At 47.2% G+C, this 19,937-nt stretch overlaps 1 protein-coding gene across 7 annotated transcripts in view; it reads left to right on the top strand.

Annotated features, from left to right (window-relative positions):
* Positions 1-19,937, top strand: part of arid1b (AT-rich interactive domain 1B) — a 717,990-nt gene that overhangs the window by 526,544 nt on the left and 171,509 nt on the right. For 4 of the 7 annotated variants that reach the window (XM_072507646.1, XM_072507648.1, XM_072507653.1 and 1 more), the window contains 2 exons: positions 7,983-8,162; positions 17,025-17,132. In XM_072507646.1, coding sequence (XP_072363747.1) covers positions 7,983-8,162; positions 17,025-17,132 — 288 coding nt within the window. The remainder of the gene's footprint in view (positions 1-7,982; positions 8,163-17,024; positions 17,133-19,937) is intronic. The other 3 variants (XM_072507663.1, XM_072507657.1, XM_072507644.1) reach the window with 1 other exon arrangement.

Below are 19,937 nucleotides of genomic sequence, written 5' to 3'. Positions count from 1 at the left end.
CGATAATGCCTTCCCGCAGCAGCCGCTGGATCTCGAACCTGATGAAGGTCCTGTCCTGGGCACTGTACCGTCTGCTCCTGGTGGCGACGGGTTTGCAAACCGAGAAGGCAGGTCAACCTTAAGGGTCGTGAGACGGCATACAGTAAGGGGTGGTAGGGGCCCGCCGAATTTCAGGGTTAAACTTTGGAGGTTGCACTGGAAGTCTAGGCCGAGTAGCAAGGCAGCGCAGAGGTTGGGGAGGATGTAGAGCCGGAAGTTGCTGAACTCTACGCCCTACGGATGGTGAGGGTGGCGGAGACATAGATAGGATGCAGAGCTGGGCTGAGAAGTGGCAGATGGAGTTTAACCCTGAAAAGTGTGAGGTTGTCCATTTTGGAAGAACAAATATGAATGCGGAATACAGGGTTAACGGTAGAGTTCTTGGCAATGTGGAGGAGCAGAGAGATCTTGGGGTCGATGTTCATACATCTTTGAAAGTTGCCACTCAAGTGGATAGAGCTGTGAAGAAGGCCTATGGTGTGCTCGCGTTCATTAACAGAGGGATTGAATTTAAGAGCCGTGAGGTGATGATACAGCTGTACTGTGTACAGTTCTGGTCGCCTCATTTTAGGAAGGATGTGGAAGCTTTGGAAAAGGTGCAAAGGAGATTTACCAGGATGTTGCCTGGAATGGAGAGTAGGTCTTACGAGGAAAGGTTGAGGGTGCTAGGCCCTTTCTCATTAGAACGGAGAAGGATGAGGGGCGACTTGATAGAGGTTTATAAGATGATCAGGGGAATAGACAGTCAGAGACTTTTTCCCCGGGTGGAACAAATCATTACAAGGGGACATAAATTTAAGGTGAAAGGTGGAAGATATAGGGGGGATGTCAGAGGTAGGTTCTTTACCCAGAGAGTAGTGGGGGCATGGAATGCACTGCCTGTGGAAGTAGTTGAGTCGGAAACATTAGGGACCTTCAAGCAGCTATTGGATAGGTGCATGGATTACGGTAAAATGATATAGTGTAGATTTATTTGTTCCTAAGGGCAGCACGGTAGCATTGTGGATAGCACAATTGCTTCACAGCTCCAGGGTCCCAGGTTCGATTCCGGCTTGGATCACTGTCTGTACGGAGTCTGCACATCCTCCCTGTGTCTGCGTGGGTTTCCTCCGGGTGCTCCGGTTTCCTCCCACAGTCTAAAGATGTGCAGGTTAGGTGGATTGGCCATGATAAATTGCCCTTGGTGTTGGGTGGAGGTGTTGAGTTTGGGTAGGGTGCTCTTTCCAAGAGCCGGTGCAGACTCAAAAGGGCTGAATGGCCTCCTTCTGCACTGTAAATTCAATGATAATCTATGATTAATCTAGGACAAAGGTTCGGCACAACAGCGTGGGCCGAAGGGCCTGTTCTGTGCTGTATTTTCTATGTTCTATGTACCCCCGGATCTCCACGGAGTGGGATCCGGAGGCCAGGGAGATTCTCTTGTTAATGGGGTGCACCGCGAGGGAGCAGCACCTCACCGTATCGGGGTGGATGAAGCTCTCTGTGTTCCCGGAGTCTAGAAGAGATGATGTCTTGTGCCCATCGACCTTTACAGTTGTCGATGCGGTTGCGAGGTTGTGCGGCCGGGACTGGTCGATCGTGATGAAGGCGAGCTGTAGCTGGTGTTGGAAGACCCCTGGCTGGTCGGCAGGCGATGAGCGGCCCGATGAGGTCCCCGACAAGCAGGGGTCCTGAGGCGGGGAAGATGGCGGCGCCCATGGGCACACGTGGTGGGCAGCATTAAAGATGGCAGCGCCCACGGGCCGCACGAGGCCTGATGGGGGAAGATGGCGGTGCCCACGGGCTGCACGTGTCCTGAGGCAAGCAAGATGGCAGCGCCCACGGGCCGCACATGGCTGCGGGGGCGAAAATGGCGGTGCCCACGGGTCGCACGTAGGAGGTGAAGGAACAATGGGCCTGGTTAAAGCGGCGATCGAGCGGGCCTAGCACACAGCAGCGAAATGTCCTTCCCACAGGCCTTGCAGAGTGCACTCCGCGCCGGGCAGCGCTGCCGGGGGTGCTTTTGTCGGTCCGCAGAAGTAGCACTTGGGTCCCCCGGGGTTGGCTGGCTGCCGCGTGGCGCAGGCTTGGGGTTGGCTGGGGGTGGTCGCTGAAGGCGTCCACGATGGGGTGTTCGCTGGTGGAGTCCACGATGTCCAGGAGGGGGGTGCCGTGCGGTCGGGGGTGTACGCTTGTACATTACGGGAGGCGACCGTTAGTGAGATCGCGAGTTTCTTGGTCGCCGCGAGGTCGAGGGTAGCCCCTTCTAAGAGGCGCTGGCGGATGTACGCCAACCCTTTGCCCATAACGAAAGCGTCCCTAATTAGGAGTTCGGAATGTTCAACGGCCGAAACAGCTGGCAATCGCAGTCCCTCGCCAGGGTGTGCAGGGCATGCCAGAATTCTTCCACAGACTCACCGGGGAGTTGATGCCACGTGGACAGGAGGTGCCTGGCGTAGAGCCTGTTGGTCTGCTTTCAGTACCCTTTCAGTTCTCTTTCAGTAGCGCCATGGCCTCGGCGTAGGTAGGCGCGTCCCGAATGAGGGGAAAGATATCGGAGCTCAGCCGCGTACACATGATCTGGAGCTTCTGTGCCTCTTAAGGGTGGTTCTCTCGCAGATCCGATGTAGGCTTCAAAGCAAGCTGGCCAATGTGCGAAGGCCGACTTGGCGTTGTCTGCTTTTCGGCAGCAGCTGCAGGAGGCTACACATCTCTGCTTAATAAATTGATGCACTATCAATTACGACGAGACGAGAGTAGAGTGTAATCAAAGCTTTATTAAGCAAAGAGGTGTAGCCTCCTGCAGCTGCTGCCGAAATGGCTGCAGCTCGGTGAGCACACACATTTATACTCCGCCTACTGGGCGGAGCCAGCAGGCAGGGATCTACCCCCGTACCTGTAGTATAGGAGCGTTACCGTATTACATCTCGTATGTGATATATACAACAATGGTGACTATCACACTTGGCTAAGGCAGTCCTTGGTGCTTTAATGTTCAAAAAAGCTGAATATCCGGAGATATTATTAGGCCTCAAACTCTGTCTGTAATTTGCAGTTAAAATGTGCTTTCTCTACGGTGGCACAGTGGTTAGCACTGCTACATCACGCCTTTTTTGTGGGTGGGGGGGTTCTGTTCAATGTTGAGATTGTAAGGAGTTGTAGGGGTGAAACGTTTATGTGAGGATGGACGTTCCCATCCCCCCTCCTGTTTTATAGGACTGCTTGTGTTTAACATCTGTTTGTTTGCTTTTGGAGAAGGCTACCTGGAGTTCAGGAGAAGTCCTTGGGGGAGGATAAGGCCAGCAGGAGGCCTTCTTCTTTGAGCTGAGGAATGGGGCGGGAGAGGGAGGGGCAGGTCATTAGGATGTGCCTTTGGGCAGGGGCAGACGCGCTAACAGGTTATGCTGGTGAACGGAAGTGAGGTGGTTGGGGAGAAGGCCAAGAGGGGTGGCCGGGGGGAGGGGAGAAAGGGGAAGTGTGGGGAGAAGGGGAAGGGGAAAAAAGGGGGGTTCTGCGACGCGGCAGGGGGTGAGAGATGACATGGTGAAGGGCGAAGAAAGGGGCCATCTGGGTACAGAGTGGAATTAAAGGGGCAGGAGTTAAGTGGGGAAGATGACGGACGGTAGAGGGATTGGAGGCCCAAGCCTCCGGTAAGGTTGGTAACGTGGAACGTCCGGGGACTGAATGGGCCGGTTAAAAGGTCGTGGGTGTTCGCGCACCTCAGGTGCTTGAAAGCGGGGGTTGTCTTTTTGCAGGAGACACACCTCTGTGTGAAGGACTAGGTTAGGTAAAGGAAGGGGTGGGGCGGGCAGGTTTTTCACTCTGGGTTTGATTTGAAATCGAGGGGTGTGGTGATTTTAATTAACAAAAAAATGGGATTTGTGAGTGTGAAGGAGGTGAGGAATCCAGGGGGGAGATATGTGATTGTGAGTGGGGGATTGGAAGGGGCATCGGTAGTGTTGGTAAATGTGTATGCCTCAAATTAGGATGATGTGGGTTTTATGAGGGGGTTGCTGGCAGCAATCCCGGATTTGGCGACTTACCAGTTGATCATGGAGGAGATTTTAACTGTGTCCTGGAGCCGAGGGTGGATAGATCGAGCCCCAGGTCGATGGGTAGGGTACGAATGGCAAGGGAGCTGGGGGGTTTATGGAGAGGATCGTATGGTGGATCTATGGCGATTTCAGAACACAGAGGGAAGGGAGTATTCCTTCTTTTCACACATCTATAAGGTGTATTTGAGGATTGATTACTTTGTGGTGATTCGGGATATTTTGGTTGGGGTGGAGGGGGCGGAGTATGCAGGGATAGTTATTTCGGACCATGCACCCCACTGGCTGGATATTTTTTGTTCAGTACGGGACGAGAGCAGAGGCCAGGGTGGAGGTTTGACTCGGGGTTGTTGGCGGATGGAGGTTTTTGTGATAAGATGCGGTTGCCGATCAGGGATTATGTGGAGTTCAATCAGAATGGGGAGGTGTCGGCGGGCATTTTTTGGGAAGCACTGAAGGCAGTGGTCCGGGCAGAAATTATCTCATTTACGGTTCGTGCAAATAAGGAAAGGAGGGCGGAACATGACATCCATTGAGCGAGATAGTGGAGGGGGACAGGGAATATTCGAGTGTGGCCACCGTGGAGGAATTGGCGAGGAGAAAAAAGTTGCAGGGGCAATTTGACAGGCTGACAACGGGGAGGGTGTGAGGGCAACTGCGTAGGGCAAGAGGGGTGCAATACGAGTATGGGGAGAAGGCGAACCGCATGCTGGCGCATCAGCTGCGGAGGCAGGCTGCGTCCAGGAAATATTCAAGATCCAGGCTGGGGATGTGGTGTCAGAGCCAGGGAAGATAAATGAAGCATTTAGAGAGTATTACCAGGGACTTTATGAGGCAGACCCAGGAGGAGAGGAGGGAGACATGGGGTGGTTTCTGGACGAGCTGGAATTTCCCCAGGTGGAGGAAGCAAAGAGGCAGGCGTTGGAGGAGCCCCTGGGGCTGAGGGAGGTGCTGGATAGTATCAGGGGTATGAAGTCGGGGAAGACCCCTGGGCCGGATGGGTACCCGGCAGAATTTTATAAGGAATTTGCGCCGGACCTGGCACCACATCTGTTGGGGGCGTTTAATGAAACACTGGAGAAGGGGGAGTTGCCGGAGACGATGAAGCAGGCAGTAATCACACTAATCCCCAAAAAAGGGAAGATCCGGTGGAATGTGGGTCGAATAGACCTATATCACTATTGAACATGGATGTGAAAGTATTGGCTAAGTTGTTGGCGGGGTTGATGGAGGATTGTGTCCCGGGGGTGGTTGCAGAAGATCAAACAGGCTTCGTGAAGGGCAGGCAGCTCGCGAGTAATATAAGATGGCTGTTGAATGTGGTGATGAATCCGTCGAGAGCTCTGGTACCGGAGGTGGTGGTGTCCATGGACCCGGAGAAAGCATTTGATCGGGTGGAGTGGCGGTACTTGTTCGAAGTTTTAGGAAGGTTTGGGTTTGGGCCGAGATTTGTGGCATGGGTGCGGTTGCTGTATGTGGCGCCAAGAGCGAGGGTGAGGACGAATGATATGAGCTCACGAAGCTTTGACTTACACAGGGGTACGAGGCAGGGGTGCCCGCTTTCGCTACTGCTGTTTGCGCTGGCCATAGAGCCATTGGCGATGGCTCTCAGGGGGTCGGCAGAGGGCAGGGGATAATGAGTGGACAGAGGGAGCATCGGATGTCGCTCTATGCCGATGACCTCTTGCTGTATGTTTCGGATCCATTGGAGAGTATGGGAAGGATTATGGGCCTGTTGGGGAGGTTTGGAGGGTACCCTGGATACAAGCTGAACGTAGGGAAAAGCGAGGTATTCCCGGTGAATGAGCTGGCACAGCGGGCTAATTTAGGGGGGATGCCATTTACAGTAGCGAGGGATCGGTTTAGATACTTGAGGATTCAGGTCGCGAGGGAATGGACGGGGCTCCATAAGTGGAACTTAACAAAGCTGGTGGAGGAGGCCAGGGAGGATCTTAAGAGGTGGGATACACTGCACTTAATGTTGGCGGGGAGGGTCCAAGTGGTGAAAATGAATATTCTGCCAAGGTTCTTGTTTATCTTTCAGGCTCTCCCAATCTTAAAACAAAGGCCTTTTTTTGGAAAGTGGACACAATCATCTCTGATTTTGTCTGGGCGGGGAAGGTGCCGAGAGTGGGGAGGACCCTGCTACAGAGGCAGAGGCAGCAGGGGGGGTTGGCGTTGCCAAACTTGCTTCATTATTATTGGGCGGCGAATGTGGACAAGGTGCAGCATGGTGGGAAGGAGAAGGGGTAGAATGGATTAGGATGGAGGAGGAATCTTGTAAGGGGTCTAGTTTGAGGGCTATGGTGACGGCAGCATTGCCAATGGCTCCGAGTAGGTATTCAGGGAGCCCAGTGGTGCAGTCCACGGTGAAGATATGGAATCAGCTGAGGAGGCATTTTACGGTGGAAGGGATGTCGGTGCTAACGCCGCTGTGCGAGAATCATGGGTTTGAGCCAGGGGGGATGGACAGTGTACACAGGAGGTGGAGGGAAGTGGGGCTGGTCAAGGTGAGGGATTTGTATTTGGAGGAAGGGTTCGCCAGTCTGGAGGAGCTAAGGGTGAGGGTAGAGCTGCTGAGGGGTAGTGAGTTCAGGTATCTACAGGTTAGGGACTTTGCACGAAAAGTCTGGAAGGGGTTCCCTAGATTGCCGGGATACACCCTGCTGAAGCGACTGCTACTTCCGGATGTGGAAGGGGAGGGAAGAATTGGGAATATATATAAGTGGCTGGGGGAGCAGGATGGTGAGCGGGTGGTGAAGATCAAGGAGAAATGGGAAGCGGAGTTGGGAATGGAGATCAATTGGGGTGTATGGAGTGAGGCACTCTGAAGGGTAAACGGGACTTCCTCTTGTGCAAGGATGAGCCTGATACAGTTTAATGTGGTGCACAGGGTGCATATGATTCGGGCGAGAATGAGTGGGTTCTTTCAGGGGGTAGCAGATGTGTGTGAGAGGTGTGGGCGGGGGCCAACGAATCATGCGCACATGTTTTGGGGTTGTGAAAAATTGGGACGTTTCTGGGCGGGAGTGTTCGCTGTCTTAGCCAGGATAGCAATAATAATAAAGTAATAATCACTTATTGTCACACGTAGGCTTCAATTAAGTTACTGGGAAAAGCCCCTAGTCGCCACATTCCAGCGCCTGTTCGGGAGGCCGGTACGGGAATTGAACATGCGCTGCTGCCTTGTTCTGCATTACAAGCCAGTTGTTTAGCCCACTGCACTAAAGAGAGTGGACCCGGACCCTTTGGTGGCGATATTTGGGATTTCAGAGAAGCCGGAGCTCATGGAGAGGAGGAAGGCTGATGTCTTGGCCTTCGCCTCTCTGATTGTACGACGACGAATTTTTGCTGGAGTAGCGGTCGGCATCGCCACCGGGGGTAGCAGCATGGTTGGGTGTCCTGTATGACTTCATCCGGGGAGGGGGGGGTGAAAAAGGAGAAAAATCTGTTGGGAAGAATGTTACCCTGGGGTGTTTATTTGCTGTCACCTACTTTCACACAAGTTTGAATAAAATGCGTTTAAAAAAAAAAAAAAGCACTGCTACCTCACAACGCCAGGGACCCAGGTTTGATTTCAACCTTCGGTGACTGTCCTTGTATGTTTGCACTTTCTCCCCGTGTCTGCATGGGTTTCCTCCAGGTGCTCCAGTTTCCTCCCACAGTCTAAAGATGTGCAGGGTAGATGGATTGGCCATACTAAAATTGCCTCTTAGTGTCTCAAAGGTTCAGTTGGGTTACAGCGATTGGGTTGGGGTGTGGGTCCAGGTAGGATGCTCTTTCAGAGGGTCGGTGCAGACTCGAAGGGCTGATTGGCTCCTTCTGCACTGTAAGGATTCTATGGCTCTTCCTCTCTCTGTATCTCTGTGTGTGTCTTTCTCTAAGTCTTTTTCTCTCTCTCTCTCTGTGTAGGTTTTATGCCAGGTATGCAAAGAAACACTCAAATATCTCAGTATGGATCTCAGCAAACTGGTCCTCCTATTTCTCCACATCCATCACCTGGAGGACAGATGCATCCTGGCATGGGTCCTTACCAGCAGAGCAACTCCAGCAGCACTTATGGTCCCCAAAGTGGGCAATATGGACCACAAGGTAAGAAAAGACAAACTAATTCAAAATAGTCAAAGTCAGTAGAGACTGATATAAAATGTTGAGCTATAAATAATAACAAAGAGGGTCTTTGGGTAACTCATCAACTGTACATAGGTTCATTGGAAAGCAACTTGAGACAAATGATGGAATCTGTGTGCTCACAAAAAACAGCATGTAGCAAAGAGCAGCTTCATTCATCTACTTTTACCTTGGGCAAACCTCAAAGATATTTCATGCTGATGTATGAATGATTGAAATGGGAAACCCTGCTATTTTAGTAGCTGACCTTTATTATCACAGTATGGCGTGTGGAATTCACTTGCACATTATTTTTTATGTATTAAACATAATGCTGCTATCTGTGATATCAAACATGGAAGATTTATTGACTGTTACTTAAGGGATGCAAGTGAACATCCTGTTTTACAGATTTAACGATTTGATACCATATTTGGTGGGCAGATCCATTCAATAAATTATTTTATTTGCCGTTCGACCCAAATTTAAAAAACAAAACTCCTCATTAAGTCTAGAAATGCTTGAGTACAGTCCAATGTTTTAACACGTGCTGTCATAAAATGTGTTAAACTACAGAACCTTTGCGGAATAATTGGAAACCTGGCATCCAGGAGCTGACTTCTAGCGTTTATATTATGTGGTGACACATTTGTGGACCCGAATAAAACTGACCATAAACACTGGCAACGAGTTCATTGACACTGAGCTCCTGGAATCTGATTTTAAAAATCAATATAAAGTAGCTCAATATATCATCATTGAATACCAGCACATCTGTTTCTGATGTTTTTTTTACACAAGTCTTAAGCTTGACAGAGTCAATCTCATGACATGTTAGGTCTTCAAAGTATAACTGTCATTAGAAACCAGCAGAGCTGGAGGTAGGGACCATTGAGGGACAGTCAGGCCAGATTTTTTTCAAGCACCTTCTGGTAGGCGACAGAGCAGCATTTATTCAGGTATATTGACTGCTTACCTTCAGCTGGGGAATAATAAGTTCCAGAAGGTTGTTGTGATCTGGAAGGCACTATCAGAAAGTCTGGTGAAAGCCGATACATCAGTAACTTTCAAAGGGCAATTGGATATATACTTGAAGAGTAAACTATTGCAGGGTTATTGGGAAAGAGCAGAGCAGTAGGATGAATTGAATAATTCTTTCAAAGAGCCGGCACTAGCACCTGTGGGACAAATGGCCTCCATCTGCATTGTATGAATCTGTGAAGAGTAGCTGCAGACATGCCAACCAAGGAAACCAGTGAAAACTGACCCTCAATTTCACAAAAGGTGACAACTCCAACCATATTGAATGTAGCTCAATTACATAAATAGTTACACTAGAAGTGCAGTGGCACACAGGCTTTTAATATATATGAAGTATTTGTATGGCAAAAACGAAGGGATTTATCCATTTTTGTTGTGGAAAGATTATGAAGACATCAATTTGGATTAATTGTTTTTGATGCTTGTGACAGTGATCGAGAGGCACTATTTCTCCCCTCCCCCATTTCTCATCCCATTCCCCAAAACATTTGCTGGTACGCCTTTCCCTCAAGTTTAAGCTTCTTCCTTTTTCCCCCCTCGCCAACTCCTACCTGAAGTTGTTGTAGCTCTGGGTAATGTAATTTTGCTATGAATTGTGAGAGTGAATTTCTGATTTGACAAAGCCATCATAGGAATTTCTGTCCACTGGCATCAGCAGAATTCCATTCCACAGGACAGGTATAACATCAAGTAAAAGTGGCAGGTGGTAGAACTGAGCAATGTGGATTCTGATTCACAGAAGGTCAAACTGGCATTGACTTCAGAATAATAAATGGGTGAAGTAGATAGTTGACTAATGGACTTGGTGAGGGGAAAGGATGTAAATGCAACTTGCTTTTTAAAAATATTTGAATGAATCCTCTTACATTGTGTGAAGGTAAGAAGTAGTTTTTTTAGCATTAGAGCTTAACATTAAAGATTCATTGCAGTTAAGTGATTTAGATATATAGAGTAAATTTAAGCTACCACCAAATTCCAGCTTGGTTTCTGATCTGTTTTTGAATTTAAGTGATGCTCAGAAAGACTATTTACATTGCAGTCTCCAGATCACACTAAATTAGTTGAGGAAGGCTCTGCTCTTAACAGCTCAACATTGCCTGGACCAAGTTCACTACAGGAGCCAGAAGTGCAGTTTTCCTCAGTGAATCAACAAACTATATTGGCAATATCTGTAGTGCTTTAATGTCACAACAATTTGGCTGGAATACTATATTTTAATTGTAATAAATCTTTTACCTTTTCACCATAAGGTAAATATTTCCCAGATGAAAAGAAAAAACACCTCAATTACTAAATAGTTGTTTCTCCTCAATTTTTGTTATTAAACTGAAAAACCCTTCAAAAGTGAGGGTTGATTATACATGAAGGAAGAAAGAACTAGAAGAATCTTAATTATTATTGTCACAAGTAGGCTTAACACTGCAATGAACAGGGCAGCACAGTGATGCAGTGGTTAGCACTGCTGCCTCATGGTTCCGAGGCCCCAGGTTCGATCCCGGCACTGGGTCACTGCCCATGTGGAGTTTGCACATTCTCCCCGTGTTTGCTTGGGTTTCGCCCCACAATCCAAAAGATTTGCAAGGTAGGTGGATTGGCCACGTTAAATTTCCCCTTAATTGGAAAAAATGAATTAGGTACTCTAAATTTATTTTTTTTAAACACTGCAATGAAGTTACTGTGAAATTCCCCTAGTTGCCACACTCCGGCACCTGTTCGGGTACGCTGAGGGAGAATTCACAATGTCCAAATTACCTAACACTCGTCTTTCGGGACTTGTGGGAGGAAACCAGAGCTCCCGGAGGAAACCCATGCAGACTCCTCACAGAAAGTGACCCAAGACGGGAATCGAACCTGGGACACTGGTGCTGTGAAGCAGCAGTGCTAACCACTGTGCTACTATACATACATTGGGAGTGGGGGTTAGTATGTACAATTCTTTTTTTAAGAAAGCCATAGGAGTTGCAATTACACATCATGAACACAAAATCACTTGGGGATAATAATCTTCATTCTGATTTTATGTTGGGTGGCAAGAGGGCAACAGATTTTATTTTTAGCTACCATGCAGCTTTTAGTTGTGATTCCTTTTGTACTACCTCCTAGGACCTCTTCCAAAGGCTACTGTTTCAATGTTCATTTTCTTTCTCGCACTATGTATTGTTCTAGGGCCTTGGGTACAAAATCCCATACAGTTCAATAATGCGTGCTAGAAAATGCAGCACATGCTATTTCGCTAATATGGAGCAAACCTCGTGCTGCATCCTAGAGAGCTGCACTGTATTTTGGCTAAGGGAGCCTGTTATTTGTTGACGCTCTTCATAACATCCACTGCAGGGGCAGAATTTGCCGAACACAAATTAACCTTCTTCTCACCAGCTCCGCACCGCCTCAACTCTTAACCTTTCGATCTGTTATAAACAGAGAATTTCTCAGAAATGTTTAAATATTGAACAATAGACATCTGAAACATTGTGTTGCTGACTTGAGTGCACACCAATATGCAAATAAATCTGTGCAATTGTAAGAAGACTATTTCTAGAACAGCTCTTCTTGTACATTCACATCTTCCTGCACTCCTTACTACACTGTTGCCATTTCTATTAACCACTCACCACCACTCTCCTAGCTGTGAGGTATAGTTACCCTTCTAAAAATTGAAATGATGAGAGACATGCTATTCCAACCATACATTTCCCTAGTCTTTCGTTTACATTTATTAATAATAATAATCATCTTTATTATTGACACAAGTAGGCTTACATTAACACGGCAATGAAGTTACTGTGAAAATCCCCTAGTCGCAACATTCCAGCGCCTGTTCGGGTACACTGAGTGAGAATTCAGAATGTCCAATTCACTTATCAAGCACATCTTTCAGGACCTTGTGGGAGGAAACCAGAGCACCCGGAGGAATCCCATGCAGACACGGGGAGAATGTGCAGACTCCGCACAGACAGTACCCAAGTGGGAATCGAACCTGGGACCCTGGTGCTGTGAAGCAACAGTGCTAACCACTATGCTACCATTTGCCATGCAGACTGGCGGCTGTTTGATTCCTCATCCAATTGGCATCATATATAAGCCTACACAGCAAATATCAACAGGCTGTTGTGGAAAGTATTCCCACAAAAATGTTATCCATATGCACTCAACTTTAATCAGGAGCCAGTGGATAGTAAACAAGAGCAGAAATCCTGCCTTTTTTTAATCCTCCTCCCTGCCTCAGGGGATCGGAGCAGCCATGTAGGTTCAGACCAAGGATTTGTATGTGGAACCAGCTTTGTACGCTTCAGTTGTATACTGGCGATGGTTTTCCAAATTGGATATTAAAATAATTCAGATTAACATCTAATTTGAAAACTCTTGGAAGACCAACACAATTAACTATTAGATTATTTAAATAATTTGGACATGTGTTTAAATAATCCTGGGATTTGTGTAACTGTGGCAACTGATGAAGCTTTGCTATTCACATTTAAATCAATTCAGTTTATTCACAACCTTTCAAGTAAAATGTAATTTGGAGAACATTATTGAAAAGCTCTTATGTGTATTGTACAAAGTTTCTTTTCGTACCCAGAGAGACTAATAGCATTGCTGAAGTGGGCCATATTTTAATATATTATTGTACAATATATTTACAATATAATGATATCTAGGTTGAGGGACTTCAGTTATGTAGAGAGACAAGAGAAGCTGAAACTCTCCTTAAAGCAGAGAGGGTTGATGGGAGATTTGATAGAGTTGGTCAAAATTGAAATGTTTTGTTATAGCAGATAGGGGGAAACTATGTTCTGTGGCAGGAGGGTCCGTGGCCAGAGGGCACAGGTTGAAGGTAATTTATAAAAGGACCAAAGGGAAGATAAGGAGACTTTTTAAACAGTGAGTTTTTTTTTTAATTTTAGAGTACCCAATTAATTTTTTCCAATTAAGAGGTAATTTAGCATGGCCAATCCACCTACCCTGCCCATCGTTGGGTTGTGGGGGCGAAACCCACGCAAACACGGGGAGAATGTGCAAACTCCACACGCACAGTGACCCAGAGCCGGGATCGAACCTGGGACCTCAGCGCCATGAGGCAGCAATGCTAACCACTGTGCCACCGTGCTGCCCTCTACAATGAGTTTTTATGATCAAGAATACAACGCCTGAAAGGGTGGTGGAAGTAAATTTAATAGTACTTTCAAAAAGGAAAATAAGTATATACTTGAAAAGAAAGATTTGCTATCAAAAAACAGCAGGAAAAAAAATGAGGTGATTTGGATAGCTCTTTCAAAGATTTGGCACAAGCACGATAGGTCAAATTCAACCTACAGCTGGATGATTCTCTGATTATAGTGGGCCTCAGTATTTCCAAAACCAGGAGTACTGAGCTGAAGCAGGGATGCCGCTGCCATGACATTAAGTTATCATAAGATCTCCTATGCTGTTAGATGGTCAACAAGAAAGTAAATATACCTCTTTGTGGTTATCAAAATACATAATCCAAGAAAGAAGGAAATATATTTATTTAATGCCAAATTTTGTCAATTAAGTGTCAGCTTTGGCTCAGAGGTAGCCCTGTTGCCTTCGAATCAGATGGTTGTGTGTTCAAGTCCCATTCCAGGGCCTTGAGTACATTGAGTAATATATTACTTGGGGAGTGCTGCATTGTCAGAAGTGTCATCTTTCAGATCCAAAGTTAAACCAAGGCTCTGTCTTAGATAGACATAAAAGATCCCTCGGCACTATTTGAAGAAGAGCTGGAGAATCCTCCTGGTATCTTAGTTGATCTTTATCTCCCAACCAACATCACCAAAACAGATCATCTGATCGTTTATCTCATTGCTATTTGTGACACCTAGCTGTGCGCAAATTGACTGCTGTGTTTCCCTACACCACAATAGTGATTGCACTTCAAAAGTACTTCATTGACTGTTATGTTCCGAGTTTGTGAAAGGCATTGGGCGCAATTTTAACGGGACAGGTTCTAAGTGCTGTAGCGAGCGTTGTTTCCTGTGAGCTCCTCAATGGCTGCGTTGGCAAGCTCCTGACCACTATTGAACTTTGGTGAGTCATTTCTTCGGGCTCTTGAGGTTCCTCGCCCATTATTTTCATTACTGGTTCCCCGAGATGGGGCTGCCATTCTGAAAGGGTGTCCGATCTCTAGGTGAGCTTGTGGGTCCCTCACAATCTCTCCCACCCCCCCCACCCCCCCCCCGCCCCCGCAACCCACCCATGAACAATGTCACCGCCACACACATGGGCAATATCCCACATACACTTTAGTGCGGACACCCCGCTATGGGGTCACTGAGACCCCCCCCATGGCAGGCCGTCCCACACCCCTTTCCAGGGCCCCCATATTTGCCCGGACCTCCACCCTTCACCCCTCCAACCTTCCGGAGGCCCCCCCCATACCTGCCCTTCGCCCCCACCCTCCATAATATCCCCCTCATTCCACCCTTCACTGGCATCGCTCCACTCAGGCCCTGACCCATGGCGGTGCCACCTGGGCACCCATGTACTGCTGTCCTGACATCCCAGCAGTGCTCCTGCCAGCCTGGCAGTACCACCCTAGCACTTTGACAGTACCATAGTGCCAGCCGAGCGGCGCCAAAGTGTCTGGGTGTTGTGGAGAACCTGTACCACCTTGCCCTGTCCCTGACTACCCAAGGGCCGCCATGGCCTGGGAGACCCTCCAGGTTCTATTCCGTTTGGTCCTCGTTTGTGTGGGCCAGCATTAATCGTCGCTCACGGGACCTCTCGTTGGCGAGTCGGTTCGATCTCAGGAAGCCGTTGGATACAACGACATCTTGTTGATGAGATGTAGGTTGGCCTTTAAGTGGTGATCAGTGGATTCTCACTGTGCCTAGCCGAGTTCTGGAATGGGAGAAAGCCGGTTCAATCGCAAACCACTTGGCGCCTGACGTGCTTTGCGATTTAGGCTGCTCCCATGATTGAACCGGGTGGCACGGATTCTCGCCATGTGACAAGGCCGTTAAATCACGGCGATTGTCTTAGTCACTTTGCCTTCAAACTGCTTTACATGCATTTTTCTATACTGCCAAGACAGAAGGGACTTGAAGTAATTTCCCTGTGAGAAGGTAGATATCTGCTTAGGAAGTCCTGGGATGCCAAGGTGGCGCAGATTTTAGCACTGCTGCCTAACGGCGCCGAGGACACGGATTCGATCCCGGCCCAGGGTCACTGTTCATGTAGAGCTTGCACATTCTCCCAGTGTCTGCTTGGGTCTCACCTCCACAGCCAAAGATGCGCAGGGTTGGCCATGCTAAATTGCCCCTTAATTGGAAAAGAAAATAATTGGGTACTCTTAAGGCTTAGGAAGTCCTGATTAACCTTAACAGTAGTTCTAAGGCCTGGAATTCAGTATTTGACCCGAGAGATCACGTAAGATCACCTTCTTAGAATTCCAGTTAAGTATGTACGGCCTGCTACTACCCACAACCTGTATCATTAGCACATTATAAATTATTGTCTATGAAATGTCTTACCAGGCATGACGAGGCAGAGGAGCCAACGTTGACATCCCGCTCAGTGTTCAGTGGTGATTTCTGTTTGATGATTTCAGCATGAGAATTTGTCTCTCCCACATCCTGTGGAAATTAATTTGTGCCTGATGTGGTCTCCAACCCACCTTCTGCTTGTGGACACAATATTTGCGATCAAACGGCCTCGTCACACCCGACTTGGTGATTCGACAAAGCCGTTAAATGACAGGAAAGGCTTCTTGCGAAATTTACGACGCTCGGAATGCCTTGCAAGATCTATTGAGATCTTACGAGATGTCACAATCTGGATCTCATCCACACAAACGTGGACCAGATGTAATGGCACCTGGGAGGGTCTCCCTGACCATCAGACGCCCCCCCAATGGTCGGGTTCTGAACAGGGTGGTACCCTGGCACTTCTGCCACGCAGGCACCATGGCACTGCAAGTCTGACACCTTGGCACTGCCACCTGGGAACCTTGGCAGGGCCACCCAGGGTACCAAGTTTCCCATGCCTGGGGGTGCCCTGCCCTTGTGATGGGGGGTGCTTGAGGACCCCCTAACAGGTAGGTTGGTTAAAACAATATCTCCTCCGAAACACTGTAAACAACCCCATGGAAACTCCGTAGGTGAAATCGAAAGTTTTGAATGTTTAAGATTCCTTCTAGATAAATAAGACAAGTCAGCACAAAACAGCTCCACTCTCAAGATGGCAGTTTGTTAATTCTGCGAAACAAAAAACATAGAGACACTTAATAGCCAACTTCAAATAATAACTGAACTTAACTGACAATCTCACCACCTCATCTGTGCACGAAATGAGGTAAATCCGGCCTCGGCGGGGCGATCTCGACTGAGGCCGAAAAAAAGAGTCCCGTTTGATAGCGGGGTCATTCTTGGCGTTGCAGGCGCTGAGAAAAGACCCCACTATATGCACCCAAAACGGGACTTTGTTTAGGTGTTAAATCACGCCCAATGAAATTCACTCAGTTGCTAAGAAGTGTGGGTTTCAATGACCCATTCAGTCCCCTGTCACTACGGGGGCAGAACGAATGCTGTATGAAGTCCAGGAGAGAAGTGTAGCAGAGACAAATAGAGAGGTGTTGGAAAAGGATAGTCAAAACATAATGAGGGCCAAGTACAGAAGAAAAAAGAAGGAAAGACTGAGTCTGGATTTTCCGACTCCTGACCTCCTTCCCCATTTGAATATAGCAAGAGGAGAATGGAAGAAAATGATTAATGATTTGGCAACTGAGTTGTGAAGGAGACAATGCCATGGCCCTTGTGTTTACTGTGGATTCTCCCGGAGCAGGTTGTACCATGACAGTTAAAAGAAATGGCAGCACTCATGGAGCAGAAGGAAAGGACAGAGGCACTGTCGGTCTCGAAGTAGTAAAGATCGTCGACGGAAACATTGGAGGTAAGACTCTGAAGGAGAAAAACACAGAAGAGAGGAGTTGAACAATTGCTAAAAATAGAATGTAGAACAAAGAAAGAGAAGATGGGCAGCCATTGACCAAAGAAAGCAAATTAGATTCACGGTGGGGGGAGGAATTAAAAGAAATGGAGAATTTGGCAAACAACCTGGAGACCAGAACTAACTTGAAACTATAATTTTGAAACAAATATATTATTTTGCTATTACTAGACTACCCAATGCAAAATCCGCCATTATGGGTTGAATTTTCTAGTCAGTGACCAGACAATTGTGTCTACTTCACATTGCTGAAAAATGCAGTGTCAAAGAACCAAATTTTCAGGAACATTAACCCAGGTTCTTTTAAGATTATAAAATAAATCTTGTGTACTAAGAGAGCCAGCAACAAATTACTGGACCTTAGCCGACAAAGTTTGGCATAAATGACCGGTAGGTATGCTATCGACTGTGCTCAACTCAAAGGTGATTAATTCAAATTATATGATTTTTTTTTGCCCCAAAATTTGAATTTTGTCACCTTACGATGAATTCAAATTATTAGATAGTTAAATTTTTCATTGTAGAAAATAGTTTTAAAATATTAGGAGTAGATTGAAGCTAGTGAGCAAATACACATTCTCTGGCATATATCTAAGATCTGGGAAGAATTTCATATTATAAATTCTATTGCTAGCGCAGCACGGTGACGCAGTGGGTTAGCACTGCTGCCTCACGGCGCCGAGGTCCCAGGTTCGATCCCGGCTCTGGGTCACTGTCCGTGTGGAGTTTGCACATTCTCCCCGTGTTTGCGTGGGTTTGGCCCCCACAACTCAAAAGATGTGCACGGTAGGTGGATTGGCCACACTAAATTGCCCCTTAATTGGAAAAAATGAATTGGTACTCTAAATTTTAAAAACAAATTTTTAAAAATAAAAATTCTATTGCTTGCAGCTGCTTTTGATTGGCTGGCATAATGTAGAGCTGTGCTAGTACATACCCTTCCTAGCATATTTGTTCCTAGTCACATTGAGTGTATGTATATGGCTAAGGACTGAGTTGAGACTGCCCAGACTCACTTTACACAAGCCATGTGAGTAGCTAAGGCTAGTTTTAGTTTGGAGACCAGCAACTGCGAACTGTTTCCCAGTGTTTACTGCATTAGAACATAGAACATTACAGCGCAGGACGGGCCCTTCGGCCCTCGATGTTGCGCCGACCTGTGAAACCACTCTAAAGCCCATCTACACTATTCCATTATCGTCCATATGTCTATCCAATGACCTTTTGAATACCCTTGGTGGATTTAAGCCTTGGGCACAATTTCTATTAGAAATTAGGTTTAAATTGGATGGATTACCCAAAGGGTACGTAAACATGGGCAGAAATGAGTTCCACTCTATTCCACTTCTTGGTTTGAATCCCACCCAGGTGGGGAGACAAGCAGACAAACCTTCCACCCAACTCCCTACATTGACTTATAGATTTCATAGAGTTTACAGTGCCGAAGGAGGCCATTCGGCCCATCGAGTCTGCACCGGCTCTTAGAAAGAGCACCCTACCCAAGCCCACACCTCCACCCTATCCCCATAACCCAGTAACCCCACCCAACACTAAGGGCAATTTTGGACACTAAGGGCAATTTAGCATGGCCAATCCACCTAACCTGCGCATCTTTGGACTGTGGGAGGAAACCGGAGCACCCGGAGGAAACCCACGCACACACGGGGAGAACGTGCAGACTCCGCGCAGACAGTGACCCAAGCCGGAATCGAACCTGGGACCCTGGAGCTGTGAAGCAATTGTGCTAACCACAATGTTACTGTGCTGCCCTGATATTTCTGGAGGAGTTTCTGGGTTACTCCTTACAAATTTAGGGTCTTGCATTTTATAAATTCTATCAGGTAGAGCAGTGCCAGTTACTCCACTGTGTAGCCTAAGCATTTTATATTTAGAGGTGTGTCTTTACCTTCCAATATCTAATTATATGATAGACAGTACTCTACTGACATAACAACTGTATCCCCTCATGATCTGGACCGGATGTCCACGTATTTCACACATATCTCGAGTTTTTAAGACAGGCTGAGAAAGTATTTGATGAGGCATGACCAGGCACTAAGCAAGTTGCTTTACTTCACCATAGAATCATAGATTTACAGTGCAGAAGGAGGCCATTCAGCCCATCATGTCTGCACCGGCCCTTGGAAAGAGCACCCTACCCAAGCCCATGCCTCCACCCTATTCCAGTAACCCAGCCTAACCTTTTTGGACACGAAGGGCAATTTAGCATGGCCAATCCACCTAACCTGCACATTTTTGGACTGTGGGAGGAAACTGGAGCACCCGGAGGATACCCACGCAGACACGGGGAGAATGTGCAAACTCCATAAGGAGAGTCACCCGAGGCCGGAATTGAACCCAGGACCCTGGAGCTGTGAGGCAGGTAGTGCTGACTACTGTGCTACCGTGCCGCCACATGGCATGAGAACAGAGGAATAATTGTGATAGGATATGCTTAAGTCAGTCAGTGCAATTTGTCTTTATGTAATATAACAAAATATGCTATGATATTTTGCTTGACTTCAAATAATTTCCTAATTAAAATTTTTAATTCTCATTCTGATCCTGGAAAGATATGCCCTGGCAGATTTCTGTTAACAATGTTCAGCAGATTCCTCAAGCCCCTATCACTTTTTTAAAAATGTCCTTATGTTTACGTTCTCAAGATGAAAGCCTATACCATACAATCTCTTCTAATCACTTGGGAACAGGCTCGTCCCAATAGTTTGAGCTGTTTATTGATTGTGG

The sequence above is a fragment of the Scyliorhinus torazame genome, chromosome 1 (genome assembly GCF_047496885.1).
Source record: "Scyliorhinus torazame isolate Kashiwa2021f chromosome 1, sScyTor2.1, whole genome shotgun sequence".
Lineage (NCBI taxonomy): Eukaryota > Metazoa > Chordata > Chondrichthyes > Carcharhiniformes > Scyliorhinidae > Scyliorhinus > Scyliorhinus torazame.
The sequence above is the reverse complement of the archived record's forward strand: the minus strand, read 5'-3'. Positions and strand labels throughout refer to the sequence as shown.